The sequence below is a fragment of the Electrophorus electricus genome, chromosome 5 (genome assembly GCF_013358815.1).
Source record: "Electrophorus electricus isolate fEleEle1 chromosome 5, fEleEle1.pri, whole genome shotgun sequence".
In the NCBI taxonomy this organism is placed as follows: Eukaryota; Metazoa; Chordata; class Actinopteri; order Gymnotiformes; family Gymnotidae; genus Electrophorus; species Electrophorus electricus.
The window spans coordinates 1,597,501-1,622,324 of record NC_049539.1 but is presented as its reverse complement, the minus strand read 5'-3'; the positions used below and the strand labels follow the sequence as shown (position 1 = coordinate 1,622,324).

Here is a 24,824-nt window from a genome sequence, read left to right as displayed (position 1 = left end):
CCAATACCGCGGCTTCAGTTTCTTAGCACTGTTTCATTATGTTGGAAAAATCCAAGAGAAAATTTTCTCCAGAAAGTGGGACAAAAACAACAACAACAACAACAACAACAACAACAACAACAACAACAAAACCCCAAAACAAAAACATACAAAAAACAAAATGCACACCACCACCACCACCACCACACACTTGTCCAGAACACTGTAGAACCATCATGAGAACGGGCAGAACGGGAGACACTGCCCACTGTGAAGCAGGGCGAGGTAAAGGACTGGGGGTGTGGCTATGTGGGCAGTCTGCTCAGGAGGTGCAGAAGATGGAGGATCCAGCACAAACACAGCGAAGGAGAGCGTTACTGAGGACTGCCAATGCCACACACAGCTGAGGCAAAACCAAGGACATGTGCAGGTTGGCACAGGAGGGAGGGTGGATGGCTAGGTGGAGGTTTGTGTGAGGGAGGGTGGATGTCCAGGTGGAGGTTGGTGTGAGGGAGGGTGGATGTTCAGGTGGCGGTTGCATGTCCAGGTGGAGCTTGGTGTGCAGGAGGGTGGATCTCCATGTAGAGGTTTGTGTGAGGCAGGGTGGATGTCCAGGTGGAGGTTTGTGCAGGAGGGTGGATGGCCAGGTTCACATGGAAGACAGCTTCACAGTTCCTGAACCTGAAGCTCTGAGGTGGCCAGTGGCCGAGAGCCTGTGTAGCATCGACCCCTCCCCTGCTCTCGCTCCACACTTCACTTACAATGCAGCCAAAATAATGGGACAATTTAAAAAACTTTTTTTTAAAAAGCTATGAGAAACAATTATCGGGGGGGGGGGGGGATTAAAAAAAAGACAAAACCACTCCATTTCTCCCTCTCAGATGCTTCTTGTCACCATTATGGTCCCACAAAAGCAGAACAAACAAACAAAAATGTAAACGAATGGAGCTTGTAGCTGCTGTTAGGGTGCTCCCCCCTGCCACAAAGCGGGATGGGCAGAGCATTATGGCACTCCGCCCACGCCCATCTTAGACCTCATGGCTTCCACTTAGCTCCACCCCTCCGGCTAGGGAAGAATGGTGGTGATGAAATCGTAGAACCTCTTGGAGTACTGTTCTGGGTTCACGGTGGATATCTCTGCCCCAGCCTAGATGCACCGAACAGGGGACAAACAAAAAGGCAGAAGAGGTTGTGAATCTATTCCCAGTGTGATGACTGCCTACCCATGGAGAGCTCTTAAGACAAGTAAACATTTAGCATTTAGCTGATGCTTATATCCAAAGCGATTTACAGTTGTGTAAGGGAGCACAACATGAGTAACTGAGAGTTAAGGGTCTCGCTCAGGGACCCAACAATGGCAACTTGGCAGTGGTGGGACTGCCCCTAGAGACAAGGAGACGCACTTACTCCATGCTTGACCGTCTTGGCAGCGTGGGCTGCCTTCTTCTTGGCATCGTAATGTTGCAGGATATCGATGATGGCCATGAAGTAGACCTCCTTCCTAGGGGAGTCTTGAAGGGGTCAAAATTACACCACAACTATTCAGAGCCTTATCAAAGAAAACTAATCTCAACTAAACATGCCAAGAGGAAACTTAATCAATGGTCCAATAAACCTGCACTGTGAATTTCCATTAATTTCACTGGTCACATCGGGGACGTGTTATTGTCCCAGTATGATGTGCCGAATATCAGTAGCTATAAAGCCGTTCAGTTCTAAATATCACATATAAATCCTAAAATACTACATGCAAAATCAGGAATGCAATAAGCAGGTCAAAGTTCAAAGAGGAGGGGGAGGAGGTGGGCTTTTTCAGCTGAAACAGTAAGTCAAATGAAAAGTTTGTTCCTTTAGCTGTCAAGCACCTCCTGCTGCAACATCTAAAGATGTTGCTTTATTTAACTTAAGGAATTATTTTAGTTGTTGTAAAATTAAAGAAAAGTAAGACAAAATGATGCCATTTTCATGAGTTAGCTGGGGTGTAAGCAAACCTAACGGCACACGGGTGGGAGATTTTGCCTCATCTTTGCAGTAAATGTACACGTCTTAAAAGTACAGACTAAGGCATCAGCATAATTCTATTGGGTCTTTAGTGCAATTCATCCCCGTGGTGCTGAAACAAGTCTGGTAATTACCCCAAACAGGTCCCACGCTTCTCTGCTAAGATTTTATTGAAAGGGCACAAAGGAGATGTTTGTGTTATTACGTTTCACTCTGGAAGGCATGGAGGTCTGCCTGCAGAACTAGGTTATAACATAAAACTGTCCTTTCTGAAGGACTTGGCAGATTACCAGCAGTAATAAATGTTAACATAAAATAGTAATGCTCCGGTAAGTCAGTATATTATTTCGGTTACTGTGTGAGCTACCCGTCACCCCCACAAACTCACTGTCATGACTCTTGATGGCATAGACGTCGATGGTAGGGTCAAAGTCTCCTGGAGAAAGTGGCTTGGTGCTGTCCAGGGTGTTGCTGGGGCTATCGGGAGGCGTGCCCACTACACCTCCGTCACTCTCCCCCTCATCATCGCCCTCGTTCTCCTCACTCTCCACCTCCTCCTGCTCCGCGCGCTCCACATCGTGGATCCCCACCAACAGGCTGTAGTCCATCAACTTCAGCAGGGCTAGGAACTACAGGGAGAGAGAGAGAGAGAGAGCATAGCACAAAGAGAGAGAGAGATGGAAAGAGTGAGAGAGAGAGATGGTTTGATAAAAAATACCCAACACACTACAGGAGGAAAATGGACTGACAATTATATCAGCAGTAAGTGAAGAGAAAAATGACACCCTGTATTTACCTCCACATCCTTCCTCAGTTTGTCCAGGAAAATCTTTTTGTTTTCCTCGTCAATGTAGATTTTCTGCCCATCATTGATGAAGTCATTGTCCTTGTATGTGGGCAGATCCTTGGCCTAAGTGCAAAAATAGTGGAGAAGCTCTCTCTCACATCCCAACACTTCCTCAGTAATCCTCAATATCCCTACCACTGAATTTCTCACCAATACACACTTCACTTTTTTAGGCAGCTCCATATAGCAACACAAGATGGCACTCTTGAGTCATTAGAGAGAGGCAGGCTCAGCTGAAGGAGGACTTCTTCCTTATTCAAGGGACAAGCAACACCCCAAGAAACACCTGAAGCAAACCTCAAATCAATTTCAGCAGGATGCAGAACCTGCCATTTTAAACATGGAATTACTACTTACACCAAAAACCTCTCCCTGTGTATAAACCTGGACCCACCTTTAGGAGATGGCTTAAAACCAGTTTTTGTGTTAGCTAGATCGAGTCGCCACACCAACACCACCATGAGCATAGGCAGCTTCCACTACCCCGATGCTACAGGACGCAACCTGTGCATCCCGCAACACGACCTGTAAGGCCTGTAGGAGGAGAGAGGGACGCAGTGGCAGACTCCAGTGGCAGCAGAAAGGCAGGGAGTTAGAGCACGCTGTCTGACACCAGTGGCAACAGCCTGATTTACACCAAACACAAGAGCACTGAGGGACAGCAGGGCTGATATCAGTATTACTATCTCCCTGATCAGCATCTGATGAACACCAAGCACGCAAGCACTGTCAAACAGGAAGGCTGTCATCTTCATCATCATCTCACTAATGGCCCGAGATGACATCAGAAGCCTGCACTGTTACAAGCCTTTATGAGGGTTTATTATGCTGGTTAGAACAGGTTATAAAACTAATTATCTTAAGTGTTTACCATTAACAGCTAAAATTATGGGTTTTGTAACTTGACAAAAATATTACAGGCAATCAGACATTAAAACCCTGCTGCTCATCAAAATGTCTAAAGGACAAAATCATAAGAGTTGCGTCCCTGGTAGACAGTGACAGAGTCTAAGGCAAACCACCCTGCTACGGATCTGAGACAGCCCATACGGCACAACTGCACAGGCCAGGACCTCATCTCTGAGCCTGACAGTAAAGCACGACCAGTCACACGACGCATACAGGATACCGCATCTGCTAAACGGCATTAATGAAAACAAACACTTGCACGTTGTGATTGCTGTATGCCTTTTCACTGCTGAACCCCTGACGTGATGCACTTAAAGACTGGCCTGCATAAAAATGTTTATGTTTGTTATGCATGTAAATGGTGTAATGCATCTCAACGCCTACAAAATTCCATGATTTACATATCGCAGCCTCCTACAATATCAGTACTGGAAATGCTCATATTGTAATTATTAAATGAAGTACAGTGCACATTTGTACATCAGGGGTGCAGAGGGGTGGAGGATGATGGAACCACCTACTCCATAACCACCCCCCACCCCCACCCCCCACAAACCACAACTGACGCCTGGAAGCAACGCGACTCAAAAGCACTTTACTACCTCAGGATATGTACAGCTAACCATCAGGAAATATGAATTCACCATCAATAAATTAAGAGAACAAGAGAGCATCAATTGTGTGTGTGTGGACACCAAAGCACAATAGGGACCGTATCCAGGACAATGGGTCTCATCCATCCAGTACAGCCAACCAGAACCCACAGGACGCAGGACCAGAGCTCCATGATACACGGTGCAAATGTAAACATTTATTATGTTTATATCAGACTTTTGAGGTTTGTTTCCAGAAAACATTTACTCACTCCCTCACCTTCCTCCCCCCCAACCTCACACACAAACAGCACTTCAACATAGAACATGCTGTCTAGAAGTCCAAGCCATGATCACAGACTCTAAGGTGAGCTGTGATTAACCAGAATCTCTAGGCTTCTCCAGATGTTCTCACTGTCTTTCTCCAGATGTTCTCACTGGAGTCCCCTCCAGCTCCAGCTCCAGCTCCACTACACAGCAGCCACTGACATACGTCTGTCTTCACAGCAAAGTTGCCGAATGCGCTCTCATGCCAAAATGACAGGACCCATGGGGAGATCCAGCCACGACACACATCATGCTATAGCAGCCCCAGACCTCGGTTACGTATCATTCACAGAACCAAAACCGCAGACTTGGTACTTTCACGTGTAGTTAGTTTAAAACGCATCCATGGTCTGCCTCCATACGCGCCATGCAATGCCAAACCTTGCATCAGAGTTGTGGCGATCTCCTCTAACGCGGTGGAGAACAATATTCAGTCCCAGATGCAGCCATGTTTCCTATCCTAGCAAGGAGGACTTTTCAGTGTTCACTTGACCTTTAGGAAAGAAAAGGTTTCCTCTTTTGTGCTGCTTAGCTGATATCTGCTCGGGGAAGCCATCCGCAATGAGGAAAGCTGCCCAACGTGTGTGTGTGTGTGTGTGAGCGTGCATGCGTCTTTAAACACAGAGCCCTCAAGGGAAACGCTGACATCCGGTGGGTGATTTCACTGCCTGCTGTATACCTTATTCACGCCAGCTTCAGACGATGAGATGATGCAGACTGATCTTGCCTGCAGCAGCAGGGCCTCACACACCTTACCTGAGGGGCCCGGCACCTTAAACGTATCAGGAACAGCGCAGAGGGGTGCAGCAGACACACACACACACCATCTGTTCCCCTGTTGTCTAACCATCAGGCAGCCTACAGGACAATATAAAATGGGACGACACCCACAGCTACCCCTGACCTCAGAACGATCTGTGCACCAGTGTGAGGCTACGGGGCATGACGCAGGACCCTCAGTCAACATGTGGATGAAAAAGACCAGTGGGCCACTCACACGAGGTGTGTGAAGCCAGTTCAGTACAAACTAAACCCATCAAAGCACAGAGAATCAGTCAGTACGGCCAGCCAAAACCTGACCTGCTAGCGAACTGCCACAAATTCCCCTTGCCTTTAACAAGTTCTTTACTTCTTACTTCACCATAATAAACAACCTGGCATGAAGACATACATGACTACGGCTTACTCTGCACCCCCCCCCCCCCTTCCATTAGAGGCACACGCCCAGAACATGTTAGAGTCACTGCATGAGGGACCAGCAGAAGGCCACGCCCACGCCCAGGTGACACTATTACATGCATGGCCGACTTCAACAGAAAGAATCGACGTGTATATCAAATAAAAAGACTCTTTAAAACAATGTTTAGTGAAGGTGGGCTACATTACCTTCTCCTTGTCACTTGCCTCCCTGGCAACAGTCGATCCCTGAGGAGAAAGAGGAGAAGCGTCACCCTCACTCACGTCAGCTGGCATGGCAACCCTGCACAAGTACAGGAGGAAGCCCCCTTCAAACTCCTCCTTTAACGCACCTTCAGGTCGTACTTCTTGTAGACGGACAGGCGGTGGCTGAAGACGTTGCGTGTGACGATCATATAGGTTTCGTCTCCGTCCACTGTGATGCGGTACATGCCGAGGAACTGAGGGAGCAGGGTGTTTCCATGGCACTCCACGATAAACTGTATGAGGCGCGCACACACAGCCACGCACACGTCAGGAACAGTGCTACCCAACACTTCAGGAACATATCACTGACTGGTTCAGGCACATACTGGTGAAATTGGTCTGCTGGTGAATTGTTGAGAAGGTTTGGAGAAGAGAAATGACAGAAAATACTAAAGTACAAGGCTGCATATCTTAACGGACTCACTGTTAGAGCACCATAGAGCGAGTCTATGGAATGAGACCAAGAACGTGTTATTCGGTGGCATCGCAACAGAATATCGTGGTTATAATTAGACCAGTGGCTCAGTTGTGATCTATTTTTAAGACCTCCCTCGGGATTGCACAAGGCAGGATTTCCCTGACTGCTAAATGCGAGACTCACCGCTCCCTCACTGAAGCAGACCACTATGAACCTTGGCCACTTACACGCTCAACAACACGAACTCATCAGAACCTGGTCCAATTACAATTATTACTGCAGGTCACCTGTGGATACTAGTGACCTGATTTTAACACAGGTGACGGTGGGGGATTACTAAGCAACCATCATCCAGCTAGGTGTTACGTTTACAAATCTTAGTCTAAACTGCATGTACACCTTGTCTGCAGCATGAGTGATCCCTGAATGTGTTTTTGTGCATGAACGCGTTTGTAAAGCCCTGGACAAACGGGCAGACCCCTGGGAATGTCTCCAACAGCATGCAAGATGCTCTCTCCCTTCACTCCAGCAAAACAACGGCAGAATGTCCTGAGGGAACCACCGTGTTGCCTGGAGAAGTGGCAACGTGTGTGGTTGGAAAAGTGTGGTGGGTGACAATACTGCCTCTCCAATGGGGTATTAGGGTTCAAACCCCATCTGGGCCAGTGCTCTATGCTGGTACCAGTAAGAGTCCTTTGGCAAGACTTCCAACATTATGTTTACCTACTTCTGTAACATGCTAGAAATCATAAGTTTCTCTGCATAAGAGCGTTTGTTAAATGTAATTCATGCCATGGTCAAAATGAAGTAAAAGGTTATCTATTTAGTGTGAATTGAATACCCACTTGACTTAAACTGGCAACCTTCTGATAACTAGTCCAGTACCTTAAACACTGAGCTAAGTGCAATCTGAATCTGAATGTCCTTTTATCTTTGTTTTATAGATAAATGAGTTGAGTCATGTTCAGATTCCCATCATGCTGATGCCTGACGACTTCAAGGCTTATTCTAAGATCAAGGTGGACAATCGCCTGTTTAACAAGTAAGTTCGGAACTGCTTCCATTTTGTTAGGTGATATTCTCTTATGTGTTGGGTTAGGGTTAAACTGCAAATTCACTGGGCTCAACTGAAAGGTGCTCTGAATAATGGCGACAGTCGAATGCATTAATGTAAATCACAGGAGTGACACTGGGTCCCTGAGCAACCCGTTGCACCAGCTGCTGCTAATAATCAAACATTACAGCTTCTCAGGAATGACTTTGTAGACAGAAGAAAAAAGTCGAGGCTTCAATCCCCCCCCCGCCCCCAAACAAACAAATAAACCAAAACCACATCATTAAAGGTATGGTGCGTGCGTGTGTGTGTGTGTGTGTGTGTGTGTGTGTGTGTGAGTGTGAGAGCGAGATACCTGATGGTATTTCTTCAGAATGTTATGCATCTCGGCCACGTCCTCACTGCTGATGGTCTTGATGACGTACCTCTTGTCGTAGGAGGTGTGAAAACGGGCTCCACTGCGGCCCTGCGCTTCACTTACAAAGGGTGCACTGCGAGTCAGTGAGTTCTGCGTGCACACACACACACACACACACACACAGACACACAAAGTAAGACAAGCCAGCCACCCTAACACCCACATAGAGCACAGGTTCAGAGTTCTGCAAGTCCAGCCACAGAGATCAGACCCCTCGTCCATTTGAGCGTTTACTCCTAATCCAACACACCTCCATCGGCTCAACACATCATCCTCAGGCCCCAAGGTGAGTGCAGCGAGCTGGGGCAGACAGGGCACTACAAACACCCAGGGCACGGAGGATGTCCAGCATCGCTGGGCAACAAAGAAAGGAAACACCACCGGTGGCACGATGGGGGCACCAAGGCTAAACTCTAACTGGAGTCGGCTATTAGTATGGCTATTCGCTGTCAGCTGCCACAGGGGATCAGATGTAGGCCAGAGAATGGCATCTGGGCACCAGAGCTCTGTGCCATCACACTAATCTGAACTGACCGACAATCTTAATTCCAGGTCCCATAGTGCATCGTTGTGAAGGACAGCCATTGACATGCCACCCTCCTGTAACAGATGCCACTTCTGTAAAACACAGTAATATACTGCTGGGTTCTGAAGGCTCAGGAGTTTACTGGTTCTTTTAAAGAAATCTCTGGACTAAGGGGGTTTGAGTTACGTCCCTAATCCCAGTCCCACAGGTGGCGCTTAACTACGTACACTTTATGTGCTTTCACTCCTACAGTGTAATAACCCCTTAATGGCAGAAGCACCAGCTGTTTCTAGTTCAAAGTAAGGAGCTTGAAACACAAACTGCACCAGCGTAGACCACTGGCCCCAGAGCGGGACACTTTACCAAACGCTTTACGCAGAAACATCACAGCCATCGCACAGATAGTGACCTGCCGCACGTTCACACACAGGAATATGGGAATGAAGGTATTCTGAGTAAGGAAGACACTGGAGCAGACCGGCATAGTGCAGGTGTGTGTGTGTGTATGTATGTGTGTGTGTGAGATGCTTGTTGGTGTGGGGAGGAAGGATAAATGCAGGTCTGTAGGCACTGCAGAACAGCTGGGAGGAGGTCAGGGCTAACGGCTCCTGTCAGACAGGCTGACTGAGTGGTAGACGCAGCTGCAGAGTGAGGGCAAGTTCGGACAACACTGCCATAACCACACACTGTGTAGACTTACTCATCTCACACACACACACACACACACACACACACACACACACACTCCCTCCCTCTCTCTCAGTGCCGATCGCTGTGTCCTTGGACTTCTCCAGCTCTAATAACACAGACACAAAGGCCGCAGCCCAAAGCAGACATGAAGCCACAGGAAATGACCCGATCGGTCACGGTGCAGGTTAGTGGCATCGGGAGATGCTCATCAGGACAGAACGACGCGAGAACACAAATGAGTCCAGAAGGACCACTCACAGGACACGCTGAAATAACACGCATTAAAAAATAAGTCTACGTGCACTGTTTGGTTTGTCAGAATAACAGTGTATAGCTACTGCTCTCATACCTTAAAATAAATGAATAACTGGGATTTTATTATTAATACTCATATTAGTAGTCGATGAGGCTAAATTTGACCAATAACTTCTTTACTGTTCTCAAAAGGCAAAATCACTCAAGATCAAAAAGCATAACCCAAATGTCACAGGGCATAACACAGGCCCTGTGGTAGATGCCATCTTGGGAAACTGTGTTGAGAGTACAGATCACATCCTCACTCATACCTCCCACATATCTTTAACACTTCTTAAAGGGCTCACTGAAGTACAGACATCATGTGACCATTTTAGGAAGTGAGTATGAATTGCTTACAACACTCTTTAGTCTCTTACGAAGAGAAGATCAGGTGCATGTTTTGCATGAGGAGAAGAGCTCGGGAGACTGCAGCTGTACGCATGATCAGAGACGAGACAGACAGTTTGCAGACCCCAGTGACCACCATACCTAAGGAGCAACCTTCACCACTGTTCTCCGACAAGAAGGGTGTGTTCTTCCTTGTGGGAGGAGATTCAGGACATACACACGGCAAACACACACACACACACACACACACACACACACACACACACACACACACACACACACACACACACACACACACACACACACACACACACACACGGCAAAGGATATGTGGGCAAATTAAGGGCTCTAATTTACTGGGGGGAACCTGAAATTATTCCGTCATTCCGCGGAATAATGGTCTGTTCTCGGACTGAGGACATAATGCCTAACCACACCTGACAGGGAGCTGACGTTCCTTTGCACTGGTTCGTAGGAGATACTGCTGTGTCATATAGCCGAAACCCTGCGTACTCGTGTGGTTTGTGGGAGACACTCCTGTGCTGTAACGCCAAAACCCTGCGTACTCGTGGGGTTTGTAGGAGATACTGCTGTGTCACATAGCCGAAACCCTGCGTACTCGTGTGGTTTGTGGGAGACACTCCTGTGCTGTAACGCCGAAACCCTGCGTACTCGTGGGGTTTGTAGGAGATACTGCTGTGTCACATAGCCGAAACCCTGCGTACTCGTGTGGTTTGTGGGAGACACTCCTGTGCTGTAACGCCGAAACCCTGCGTACTCGTGGGGTTTGTAGGAGATACTGCTGTGTCACATAGCCGAAACCCTGCGTACTTGTGTGGTTTGTGGGAGACACTCCTGTGCTGTAACGCTGAAACGCTACACCAAATATCGTTTTCTTTTCTTCTAACGTGAACGTACCTGGAAGTCCTGATCATCGATGTTGAACCTCTCTCTCAAATTACGGAACACGAGAGGGCAGTACTCCTTGACTTTGAAATGGCTTGGCATATTCTCTCTAAAAAAGGCAAACAAAAACACATAAGGCCTACATTCAAAAAATGACAAATAAAAAAAGCGAATATCACCTAACAAAATGGAAGCAGTTCCGAACTTACTTGTTAAACAGGTGATTGTCCACCTTGATCTTAGAATAAGCCTTGAAGTCGTCAGGCATCAGCATGATGGGAATCTGAACATGACTCAACTCATTTATCTATAAAACAAAGACAAAAGGACATTCAGATTCAGATTGCACTTAGCTCAGTGGTTAAGGTACTGGACTAGTTATCAAAAGGTTGCCAGTTCAAGTCCCCACCACTGCCCCTGAGCAAGACCCTCAACCTTCAATTATTCAAGTTGTACTCAATCATAATTTTAAGTTACTTTGGATAAAAGCATCAGCTAAATGCTGTAAGTGTAAGTCACCATAACTGTGGACGTTACATCACAACATGCTTTCCTGAGCACACAGATCACCTGTAGCTCATATCGTAGATCAAGAACAAGGTGACAGCTGGTAACGCCACCTGATATAGTAGTTTAAAAGGTTTTTTTGTGTATTTTCACATTTCTTTATAGCATACGGTTGTGTTATGATGTTTCGTTGACACTTTGATCGTTTACGTTTACCCGAGGAAGTGTAACTGTGAAGGCAGAAAATGGCCATGTAGGCTAGCAAGATGTGGGGGATAAAAGTGTCTGACTGTTTCCTTTTGCCACTCTGCTTCACTCTTCCCTCATCACTTGGTGTGTTTTTGGTTTGGATCACACTTACTTTATTGACTATTAATTCTTTGGCACAATAAACCACTTAAACTGCTAAAGCTACACATGTACACATAACCATGGCAACCAACCCAGCCTAATGGGTGCCATTCCCACTGAATGGACACACACAAACACACACACACACACACACACACACCTCCCCCCCCCCACCTGTTGGACCGGACGGTTCTGAGTGTGGATAGTAATCATTCCACTGGCATTTTTCCAAATAAACCTGGTTTGGCACAGAATGCTTCTCAGAACGGTCTGCTAACCATGCTCCGAGCCAGAGAACCGCTCAGGCGGAATGACTTAACAAGACAACATTCGCTATTTGAATAAATGTCCTGTGCTGTTTCACACACTTAAACACTAAAAACAGTCCAAACAAATCCAAATTATCCATCTTGTCAGACACATGCAGTGACCATAGCTGTTCAGCAACAACTGTTGCATAATTACCACTAGAAACTGTCACTGCCACAGATAACTCCACGCCTGATTTCTAGCACTTGTGGAAAAAGAAACCGTTACTGGTCTCAGGCGTTTAGAATGGCACAAAACAGCAAGGAATGACCTGATGCAGCCTTACTAACTGTTTGGCCCTGCTTTGGAAGAGAGGCTATACTGTCATACCGATAAAGGGATGCAAGTCGCTGTGGAAAAGGGTGTCCGTCAAATGCTGTACATGCACACGTACATGTTATCCGATTTAGACCAACTAACCTACAGAGTCTGAAACAACAACCTGTGATATTTCTAGTTATAATCTGACTGAGACACAAGAAGACGACTGGATTATCCTTTATTCAATTCATACATTTTTTTCCAATTGCTTAAGGGTCCCCATTCTTCACCATAATGCGTTTTAAAAAGTGTCACTACCGTTTTGCTGGTGCGATGTGTCGAAACTTTTGAACTTGCTAGAAAAACCTCAGGAAAATTATATCATATCCTGCATCATGGCGATGTATTCTAATATCACAATAATGACATTTCTACCATGTTGCTCATCCCTGGTTCGAGAGTCAGCTGTGGAGAGAATGGCTGAGCACAGTCATCCAACAGAATTGCTAACGACTACACACCCTCCATTTGATGAACTACAGCCAAATATTTCCACTATCTGTCAACTCTGGTCTCACCAGAATTTAATCTGCATATTCAACACACCCCATTACACCCCCCCCACACACACACTCTAGATGCCCTGAAGTGACAGCCACAATGATACAGTGTGAGTGATGACTCTTGGTGGTCAGACAGTGATGTCCCCAATAAAACAATGAACTGTTTCACTTCAAGCAAGAACAGAAAGAACAGATGTGATGTGCCGTGTTCAACCATGATCCTTTCTCACGTAGCGCCAAAATCTCCCAGGGAAACACTACCTCTGAGCAATAAACTCTTAATGAAGGATGTTATTACAGCACTGCTGTGATAAAACTGAGACAAGCTTTCTTATCGTACTTCTGGAGGGATTAAGAAACACAAACAAACAAAAAAAATAATGCTGATCTGACTTTGCTGAATAGTTGGTCTAAATGTGCACAGTGCAAAAGAGAAGACCTTCGCTGAGAAAAAGGTGAGGAATCCATTGACATTTTAGACGTGACGTTACTGCATTTAGCCACTCTGGCTCAAGCCAAGAGCTCCCAGCAGCAGCTGTAAAGGAGCCCAGTTATAAACAGTGTGTTGAAGCCTGTGATGACAGACAGGGTAGTCAGCCTATGGGACTGAAGTGTTGGGGCACGGTCAGCACTAAAGCGCCGGCCACGCTCCAGTCCTTCATGCCTTAGATCCAACAGGTTTTATGAAGAGTCACTTTTAAAACAACCCCCTACAACACCACGTCTGCGTTAGGCGCTATGGAGATCCTGATAGACAGGCACGATGCTAAGCAGCTCTTCAGGACGTGCGGGACCCAGGAACACAATGCTTTGTAGGACACCAACAATAACACCAACAGATTTCTATTTTCTGAAAATCCAATTATACCTCAGTTTAGCTCCTCACCACCTACGGACTTTCCTGACACGCTGAGAAACCTTTAATTAAACTCCTAGATGCAATAGCCCCATTGTTTCCTTCATACGCGTCCTTTTCTTTCTCGGACTCTGGTGCCTACCCCTCAGGGCTGTCTTACCGATCGTGAATTCATCACTCTCACAGTTTTGGCCTCTGCAATTAATCAGTCATAAAAAGGTTGCAGTTAACATTTCCTGTTTTGTTATGTCAGCTGCATTAAATTTAGGTTCTTAGCCATAAACAGCAACAGATAACCCACAGAAATTTCACTGCTTCAGATGGTAAAAGTTTGTCCGAGTGGTCTACGCACTGCCTCCATCGCACAGATATTGACAGGGTACAATAAGATACTGGGTTGTGACTATGAACTAAAGTACAGTCGCAAAAACCACTAGTAACAATACAATAATCCATTATTAGCATGTTACTAACATGATCCATTATTAACATGTTATTAACTTGATCCATTATTAGCATGTTATTAACATAATCCATTATTAACATGTAGCCTACAACTACCTCTTGCAGTAACCAAAAGCAAAACATCGCCCAACAGTTCCATCTAGCCCACGTGTACTTTCAGGAAGTGACAGTGTGTGGTTTATAGTCTGTCATACAAAGCACAGCACAGCGATTCTGATGCATTGATCCTGAAACTACGGAAATGGAATGGCCCTAAATTAGCCTCGTCATAAATGTATTAGGCTCCATGACCCAAAAGATTATGACCATACAACCATACAACTAAATTTATCATCAAAATAATTCTTATCAAAATAATCTTTTTAAATATATTTTATATAGATTAATACATTGCCATTGCAAACAATTGAAATGATCAAATAATGCATTACCAGTGACAAGGATTTAAATCAACTGAATGTGAGACAGGTTAGTCGATTAATGAAATAAGAATTTGCTACAGGCTTTATTAATTACTACAGTGACACGACAAAACCTTCTGCTTACTTTGAGGAAGGTATTAAAGAACTTGACTATCTGAGCTGAGCTACTATGAAAACCATGCAGCCATTTCCTTACGCCTCCATTAGCGGGTCGTCTGACAGAGCACCGTCCCACTTCGGTGGGCGTGGTCAGCAGGTCGAGGGTCTAAGCAACCACACCACCACATTTACGTGTCACAGCCGTATCCACAGACCAAAGAGTCTCCAGAAACAATGAACACTCAATTCCACTAAAAGAGACCGAGGATGTCATTAATCTCGTATAAATACAATCAGGCCTAATTAGCATCATTGAGAATTATGCATCAACAGCCATTTCAGTCAACGTGCAGAGTGAGAGCTGGCTGTCTTTTTTTCTGCACGTCTACGGTTGTCTGTGGTTATCAAACAGACCCCAGCAGAGAGATACGCAACATCATAAAAACAGTCTCACAGTGCAGTCGATGGCCTCCAGTCTATCAGTAAATCTCAACGCATTAGTTTCCCTAACGACAATACGTACCAACGATACCCTAGGCAAGCCTAACCCTTAAACGTTCCCAGGACCCGTCAGAGAGCACAGACTTACACTCCGCGCCATAGGTGCACCAATACGGGTTTTTCGACGGCTGATGCGATATTTAGTGAGTAGGGAAGCCGATGGTTAATGGCGATATCCTCTAGTTGTTGGGGGATTTTTTTTTTGGCAACTACAACTTAACAATAAATGACTCACAAAATTATTACATTTAAATGAACATTTAACAGTGTTATTGTCTGCACTTTCTGTTCTGTATTTTCTGTCTGCATTGCACTTATTTTAACTTAAAATAATGTGTTAAATGAATTACCTTTGGACATTTATTTAGTAGTTAACACCACCTCCAAAAAAACACCCTCTGCAGATGCCAATTATCTCAAAATGTCATTTCATTGGGTGATTAATTGGCCACCCAAATAATCGCTTGACCACTACTATTCACTCTGGTAACTGGATACTTTCCCATTAGTTTTACTGTAGTTACTAAATAACTCATAGCACTTACAGGCTCCTCTAGGCTAGTTTTCCCCACTTTAATCCCAATGCTGGGCCCTTCCAATCCAATAGCTGTGTCTCTCCTGCTGACACCTAGGCTGAGGCCAGGGAGGTACTAGCTGTGTCTCTCCTGCTGACACCTAGGCTGAGGCCAGGGAGGTACTAGCTGTGGCACAGGACTACTGGAGCCTTCTGAGCACCTTCTTACATCTATGGAGGAAAGCACCACATTCTGCACACATTATGTATTCGCCATTGGCCAGCATCACTCTATGTGTACAGGGAGCAAGGGCCATGCCGTCCTTCTCATCCAGATGTGCTCTCAGGAGCTCCTGGGTGTGTTCTGTACCCGGGCTCTCAGGAGCCTACTCTGTGTCAGTAACAGATGGGTGACTGATCCCTCCAACGACAGCTTCCCATCAGTGTTTCTCCTCCCAGACAATGGTCTAAAACATTTGTTATCGGTTCTGAAAGTGACATTGATACTGAAATATTGGCCAGTAATTACAACTGATAATTTACTCAACAGATTAAGCCTCCTGTTTAATTTAGGCCTTGTTTGTATATGACTACAGTTATAAGAAAAATGCTAAGAATCATAGAAATTGTTTTCTTTTGTCAAGTGTAACAAAGGTTAGAAAATAACATGTAATTAAAATATTTTTGTTCCCCTTTGTGTTAAATGCAACATACATTTACACCACTGGCAATGTGACATGGCTTCATCATGTCTTACACTTACTGCTCTTTACATATAGATTATACATTGAACTCGATTTAAAATGTATAAAAGGCAAAAGTTATCAGCTTTCAGTATTGGTATTGGCAACAACCAGGTGCTAAATATGAGGTGAGGGGAAGTCAAGGTGATATTTTTCATACTCCATGAATCGGACATCTGAAACTCAGAGTGCGCAGTCTGAACCCAGACACCTCGGAGGAGAGGTGACCTACTGCATGCTTGAATCCACATGCTTACACTATCAGAATTTACATTACACTCCACTTAAATTAACATTAAACTGAATGTAAAAATCATTCATTTACATTCAACTGACGCTTTTATCAAAAGCAACTTACAATTATGACTGAGTACAACTTGAGCATTTGAGGGTTAAGGGCCTTGCCTGGGGCCCAATAGCAGAAACTTGGCAGTGGTGGGGCTTGAACCAGCAACTTTCCGATTACAAGTCCAGTACCTTAACCACTGAGCTACCACAGCCCAGTCACAGTATCACATTTGAAAGGGGAGTGGTTACTGCAGAAGTCACTGAAGATTCAGAATCTGTTGGCTGTTCTTAACAGATCATGTAGTTTAATTCTTTATAAGAAATGATTCAAAACAGTAGCTAAATATAACCGATTATGTCAGCATCACTGTCAATACATATTTTTATTTATGTAGCATGTTTAAACACCTGATCACATGGTTTTAAGATGAATATTAACCAAAAACGCATAACCTGTTTAAACAACTCTTTTATAATAAAGATGATATCAAAAATGTTTGATGTTTTCAAAAACATCTATATCCCCAGATGGAAGCACATGGCAGAACAGGAATCTAATTTCAATCGTGGAATCTCTGGCTTACTGGACTGTAGTTATGGTCCCTTTCAATCGACATCTCATGCAAAGTCAGCACTTATCTCGGTGCACACATCTTACTAGCCAAGTTTCATACAACCACTTCCTGTGTGTCTCCATGGCAGCAGGGTCAAATTTTCCGCTGCTGAGCAGACGCGCTCGTCCTCATGAGAACAGGAAGCAGCAGACTGGAGCGCAAGCCGTGCACTAGGCTCCCAGCTCCCCCACGCTCAGACTAAAACAAAAATGTTTTACGGCCCGCGGTCAAACATGGTCAGTTTTATGGCCAACTCCAAGTGGCGGATATTTACGTTATCGCATATGTTAGCATTTAACCCCAGGTAAATTTTACAACAATCGCACAGGAACTTAAGTACATAAGTACAAATGAACTGCCTCAAGTTTTCATCATGTTTGATCTATTCATTCAGTACACAATAAGTTACAGTCTTTACATTTCCAAGCATATAAAAGCAAGCCCTGCAAACACAAATGGTTAAAGAGACCCTGATAAAGTGTTTGTCTAACCTAAAGCACTTAAAGCACTAAACCATTTCTGGAAACTGGCCAAAGCGTAAAACTAAAAGCCAAATATGAGGCTATTCATAACCAACCAACATGTACTTAAAAAAAAAACCAAACAAAAACAAAAAAACCTTGGAAATTGTAAACCATTTCCACTTTAAGGCAGAAACTGTGAACCACACCTTTCTTGCTGTAAGTACTTAGGGAAGACATTGGTTGTGATGTTAGGTTCTCTTTCTCTCACCTGCATCGTGCACACACTGGAACCACAAAATCAAAATTCAGTATCAGTTTGCTTGGGCAAGGTGAAATTACCCTGAAGAAGCAACATATAAGATTAAATATAGGGGTTTTGCCACAGCAGTCTCCTGTTGGGGTCAATAATATTCTGATCTGCATAAAGCACGCACCAAGTCAGTAACTGCTTAATTAAATTTTGGATTATGAATTACTCATAAAAACCATAACCAATATGTAACCTCATTACCTAAAAATGCGTCAACAACCACAGGACATACAAGGACGCAGGGCGTTACAGTAGAGAACTCTACAAGATTGGGATGAGTTCTTAGAAGATCCAGAAAGGGCACATTTCATTCATGCTTTTCAGACAGGCCTGCAACTGCCCGACCAGCTCCGGGCAGCGGTGCTCACCGAAGGCCCCTCCCAGCGGTGCTCACCGTAACCCCTCCTAGTGGTGAAGATGAAGCTAAACAGGTGCTTGCTATGGCCTTCGATGGGAATTCGGTTTGCCGCCGAGTATACCTACAGGCCCATCAAAGGTCACTCAACGCAGTGACACTTTTTAAGTAACACAGCAGGTGCCTTGGTATGGGTACTGTTTACATCAGCAAACAGTTAACATTTCATGTTCATTTAGAGTTGAGAACCAGTAAACTTGATTTAGGCCATCAGAGAAAGAAGACTGCCACTCTAACGCATATACTTAGAAACTGGATTTTTCCAAAAACTCAATATTTAACATGTTGGATACTCCACGTAATAACTGCACACCTGCCCCTGTCTACCTACTTGGTGTACATATGAGCAACTTTGAATTGAATAGGGGAGCCACACATTTATCTGATATATAAAATACATATGTATTTTTATATAGCCTAAAAGATTATACAATTTACTCTTGGGAGCGAAACTTACACATTATTTACAGTTGATATCTCCTGTTTTGGAGCTTTAAAATCCGATTTCATATGACATGGATTTCCATTATATAGAAATCATATTTCTGCTCTACCAGCTGAAGGACAAGGCGCATCGCCAGGTCAGACCAAAAGCAACCTCCTAAAAACCTCCCCAGCAGCTGAGGTGCTGAGCAGAGTGTCTATTTGCATTTCTAATACAGGCTAATTCACACCAATGGTCATCAAGATAAGATTCCGTGAAGAAACGCTGTGTCTATTTACCTACTGGCGCACTCTCCGTGGAACAGGGCTATTTTTAGGCACTCCTTATGCAATCCAGACAAAAGGCTGGGCAAGTCTTAGCCAGGGAGAGGTAGTCTGGACGACAGAACACTCAGCATCGGGACGTGAGCGTGTAAGAGATTACGCGAGGGCAATATCGGTGTACAGTAAGCAAAACAGGTTCTTGATGGAACAGCCCAATTCAAGGCGCAGAAAAATACTTGCCAATCTTCTACCAGATTTAGTCTGATGTTACACACCATAAAAAATGTCCTCTCTACTTTGAGAGTATTTTTAATCGAGAATCAATTCAAGCAGGCAACTAAGAAAGCGCCTCAGTTCAAACATGCTATGGCCTGTAGCGAGCACAGACACAGTGACCAAGGGTAGATTACAACCACAATTTTACTAAAGAAATGCAGAATGGACCTGAGGGCTAAACACTCAAAGATCACCATGAACCAGCAGGGCTGCAAGCAACAGAGAACGGTACACTCTGTGTGTGTGTGTGTGTGTGTGTGTGTGTGTGTGTGTGTGTGTGTGTGTGTTGGGATGACCCCTCTTCATCTATTCTGAGGCCCAGTTTCAGTGTGAAGAATAAGGAGGCATGGTTGGAGTCCAGAGAATGACAGTGAATGTGTTTAATAGATGGTGCCCATAAGGAACATTCTGTTTCCCGGCATGGAAAGTGTTTTGTTCTCAGAATTCCTGACAGCCTACTCTCTCCCTGCCTCAGACTTACTGCACTGCTGCCAGACATTTAGGAACATCAACTCCAACCTGTAGCACAGCCATGGATCAAACTGGAGAGTTCACACTAGAATCTCTATAATGAGGCAAGTATGTGACATGGCGCTGTATCCGTTAATTCAAGGACAACTTAAAGCTGAAGCAAACTTAATAGTCAGGTCAAGTTTAGCATTTGGATCTGCTATTGTCCGCAAACTGCTGTTCACCAACATGCTTTCAATTACAGATCAAATGCTGATCAGATTCATAAACATCCAATGAGAAGTCTAACCACCAATGCAAAAGCAAGGAATGGCTCAGGAAACACAACCTGGCCAAAACCGAGGGACCAAACCATGGGTCAAAATTGCATAACGACACCACGACTTCAAGCTCTTCCTGTGGAGATGGCAACGCCACTTGCTGACCTCAGTGTTGCTGCGTTCATGCTAACGCCTCCTCAGTGCTTCACTGACATCTGCTATCTGTGAATTTATTTTCAGGAGCTAAATAACAGAATCTTTCATTGAGCACGTTAAACACAATTAATGAAACAAGCACAATAATTTTAAAAATGTTTTTGATGACTATAAGCCAAATGTGAAATATTAGTAAATTGGATATTTACCAGGTATATTCACAATTACAAATACCCAAGATAGTGCCTTTTAATGGGTTAAGAATGCTATGAGGAGCCCACACTCAATCCACTATGTAGCTGGTAGTGAACTGAACACCCCCCACCTCGGCCCTGGCATGGACTGACATCATGCAGACAACCGCCACTGGGGTCTATTCAGTCAAGCAGTGCTTTCCTTTAGACATCACAGGTATGTTTAAATAAGAACTTCTGCAATATTGTTAAGCAATTAAATGGTATTTAAGTAAAAATCTATTAAGCTGGACAGGTAATTATCTGTTTTGTGAACCACTAAGACAGCTCACTCTGCATATAACTGAATATTCCACACTAGATTAACATTCATTTGTAGTCAGTTAATCCAATGTTCTGTCATATGTTCCCTACTGATTTAATATTATACCAATATATAATTATATTAATTTGCATGGTCAATACTGACCAATATTTTCCTCCGAACCCTGGCACAAGTATTGGCATTCAATAAATGTTAGTACAGTAGCCACAATAAAAAAACAGAAATCACTGAAAAGAATTACACTGAAACATCCAATGATAGTAAACATTTGAACATCTTCGATAAATAAAGTAAAAATATGTGCATGACCAATACCATCTCTGTGTAACACATACACAGACATGCAGGCCGATGAATGACAAGTGATCACTGAAGCTGAGGGAATCTGGGCAGATCCGCATGAAATCTGCAGGGTTCCCCCCCCCCCCAACTTGTCCACCGTTCCAGGCAGTGTACGCGCAGCATAAACAGCTGTGTTGTCCTGTGGAAATGATGCCCCTTCTCACAGTCAAGTACGGAATGTGTGGGGGACTGGTATTAACCTTCGCACAGTTCCTTTAAGTAGTCACGGGTCCATCCTTTCCTGTCTACCGAATGGTGATTTTAAAACAACAACAAAAGTTGCAAAATACAACTCTGAAGTCATATGGAAACAGCTCAGCTCTAATTTTGTATTTGGTAAGCATTTATTTTTACAAGCTATTTACTCTTCCCCAAAAGAAAGTCACCAAGACATCTTTTGTCCTGAGTCAGACTGATGAGTTAACCCCACGTATATGCTGATAATAGGATGACTGAGGAAAAAGGTTAGATGCCTGGGGACATTTTAATGGTTGTTAAGTTTGTGGGTAGCCAAACTGTACAGCTCATCATATAAAAAAATTATAAATATAAATATAAATAAATAAATAAATAATTAAAAAATAAATAAATAAATAGATAAATTATATATATATATATATATATATATATATATAAAATCTGTTATTGATGTTATGTTATTGATGCTGATACAAGAATTTATTCTTTTTAGGAGCTGAATTTCAGTCCCCAGACATGGTCACAGCAGGACGTTAGTCAGACAGGTGATATTAACACTGTGCATTGGATTTAAGAAGGAAAAAAACTGTCAACTGATACCAAGTCAAAAAAAGTGAATCATATAACGTATGGATTTGACATGATAGGCATAATGACAAAAAACAATAAACAGAAGATGATTAACTGGAATAATGAGTACCAACAACACTACAATAATTGAGTTGTTACTGATATAGTGTGTTTTTACATGAAAAGATGTAGAAATAAAGACTGTCCAAGCAATAGTCTCAGTCAGTATCTAAATAGCCAGTCAAGTCAGAAGCTGTCTGGGTGTCAAAGTCTGACCAAGTTCCAAGATCCATACATATCCTAGAAGAATTACCAACTTCATGGTCTAGGCAGACACACCATGTTACATAAATTAGCATAAGTGTACAGGCACGTCAATAAAAAGGGTAGTGGGAGATCAACAGTTAAAGTCCAGCAAGACTGATCCTTCCACCAGTGTCGAAATTAAATGAACAATTGGCTCATTTGCATAGGATAGTGACTGGATTCTATAAGAGATACCCAACAGACCAAACAGGAAACCAATGGCTACTTACTAATGCATGATTCACAAAACAGCCCCATTATTTTGTAATGTAAAGACATGAAAAATGCACACCCATGCAAATTGAGTAAGCACTGCCTAAAGCCCAAGGCATGCTTTATCATAGCTATGGGGTTGCAATTTTTAAAGATAATGCTCATTAAGGCAACTCAAGATAAGATAAAGTATTGTGACAAGATAAAGTATCTGACTATTAAAGATAAAAGTATCTGATTATTTGTTTTATGGCAGCAGAACATGCTTGTACTGAGCCAAGATTTTAGCAGTCAAGATTAGAAATGTTGTTACCCAACTCATTCTTAAATTACTATGAATTAAACAGGTGTCATGTTTGGCCCTCTTTTGCAAAACATCCATGCAGTTCAGGCTAATAAATAAACCACACTCATTTGGCCTGGAAGCGGGTTTCTTTGACTGTCCTCCCCACCTTCTGTCAAGCCAAGGCTCTTGTAAGCTCTAATAAAATCTTAAAACCTTTGTTTAAATCCTCTGTGTGGAATCCATATCTCTGTAACTGATCAATACTAGCAAGATCCTGCAGCTTTTCCAGGGAAATTCAAAACTGAGGAACCAAGATCAGAGAGAAAAGCCAATGTTTCTGAAGCTTATATGCACACACCTCCTTTAGCACCTGATGCGAGTTAAGAGTTCATTTAAAAAGTCCTAAGCGTGATCAGCAGCCAACAGCAGTCATTTCTCTACAGTCCCTTCTGAATGTGTGTGTTTAGTTGTTAATTATTCAAGAAGGGGTTTTGCACTGATAACCGTTTATCAGTGAATAGCTACAGAGTCTAAAATCCAAGCAGTGCACAGTTAACCAGGGCTGAGAAACCAACAAGGTTATTGGCCGTGGTCAGACATCCTCACACACAACTGCAAGGCGTCGGAAAAGCGGACTACGTCTAACTTAATTAGACGGTTTAGAGACCATCCCGGCTTTGCGTGACTCATGAATATGAACCGCATGTCCAAAATAGGAAGCATACGGTGCATGATAGTTTAGGTGCAGTTGCCATTGGCTTGCAAGCCATCTCATCCACTGCCAGTTGATCAGTTGAGGTAGTAGCAGTACTAAATAAAACTCACCGAATGGTTGACTCCCCACATCAGGACGCTCAGAAGAGGGTCGCTGGCGCGGAACAGCTTCACCTTCTGCGCCACGAAGTGTTTTTTCTTCGTTTTCGTTTTACTCGCGATCGATGCAACCATGCTACTAGCCGATGCCATCTTTGCCAAACGGTTAACTGAAGTATCACACAGTGCCAAGTGCTGTGAAGCGAGCCCACCCAGCTAACCCGACCGCCCCTCAGCAGCTGGAGCTCGGCATAGCTGGCGAGTCCAACTCGCCCCCGCGGTTATTTCGCTACTCGGACCTAGCGTTGACTAGCGATAATATGCCGTTACACAGGCTATTAAATAACAGATTAATGAGACGTTTTCTGACTAACTCTAATGAAGGACTGGATATATTGGCAATAAGCACAGTCCTTTAGACATCATCGGTCACCCTCTCCCTTCGGGCCACTAGCTACTAGCAAGACAGTTAGCTTAGTTTAGCTAGCTGGCTGGCTAGCTAGCTTCTACCATGCCAAATGAGCGTTGACCTTCCAAATATTACGAAGATTAGAATATATACGTGCAACCGAAAGTTGAGGGCCAAGCTTAAAACAGAATGCGCTTCAGGAGTAAAAACGTTAGCTAGTGGCGCTACAAACATCTAAGATAGCGGTTAGCCATCTTAGCCCAGAGAGTCAGCCTTGACAAGCTAGCTTAGCCTCTTAGCTAACAGTGGCTGAGGGCTGAAATCTGCTGAAAGCAACACTACTCCCTTTTTTCCTTTCACGTCTGTCTACCCGTTTCAGGGGAAATGTAAAAAAAAAAAAATCCGGCGAAAGCAGCAGGGATGTGGAAAAAAATGTCCCTGCAATTTCTACTTATCTGGCGTTGTGCAGCTGAAATAACCTAAGCGAGCGTTTCCGGCTGAGTTGTCCAGTGACTGACAGGAGAGGGAGGAGGCCGCCCATCCTGGCGGAGCCGCACTGGGGTTTCCACCAAAACGATAACAAACCCGACTTCGCGCAGCTTATGCTTAGCGTTTTCTGTTCGTCTCGTTTAGATAAGGCGGGCCAGTACGGTAATTGCACATCTGTAGTTTCTCAGTGGTCCCACATAGCAGTCTTAACACATCATACGACCCCTCAGGTCACAGCCCTGGGTTTGGTGAGATGTTAATCCGTGACCAGTGCCCTGTTTTCTTCGGGTAAATAGTTTAACTGCGAATGGTCAGTGAGACGGACCACCGGCTTGTTTTAAAGTTGGCGTACTTTTAGGCTAGCTATCCT

The 24,824-nt window shown here is 44.1% G+C and overlaps 1 protein-coding gene across 1 annotated transcript in view; it reads right to left on the bottom strand.

Annotated features, from left to right (window-relative positions):
* Positions 1 to 816: 816 nt before the first annotated feature.
* The window catches only part of pip4k2aa (phosphatidylinositol-5-phosphate 4-kinase, type II, alpha a), a 24,023-nt gene continuing 15 nt past the window's right edge, over positions 817 to 24,824 (bottom strand). Inside the window, exons 1-10 of the mRNA XM_035526059.1 lie at positions 23,569 to 24,824; positions 10,966 to 11,063; positions 10,769 to 10,865; positions 7,927 to 8,079; positions 6,186 to 6,332; positions 6,043 to 6,081; positions 2,777 to 2,890; positions 2,369 to 2,609; positions 1,387 to 1,490; positions 817 to 1,126 (exon numbers count right to left, since the gene is read on the bottom strand). The exon at positions 23,569 to 24,824 is cut by the window's right edge and continues 15 nt beyond it. Coding sequence (XP_035381952.1) covers positions 1,046 to 1,126; positions 1,387 to 1,490; positions 2,369 to 2,609; positions 2,777 to 2,890; positions 6,043 to 6,081; positions 6,186 to 6,332; positions 7,927 to 8,079; positions 10,769 to 10,865; positions 10,966 to 11,063; positions 23,569 to 23,709 — 1,215 coding nt within the window. The 5' untranslated portion in view covers positions 23,710 to 24,824 and the 3' untranslated portion in view covers positions 817 to 1,045. The remainder of the gene's footprint in view (positions 1,127 to 1,386; positions 1,491 to 2,368; positions 2,610 to 2,776; positions 2,891 to 6,042; positions 6,082 to 6,185; positions 6,333 to 7,926; positions 8,080 to 10,768; positions 10,866 to 10,965; positions 11,064 to 23,568) is intronic.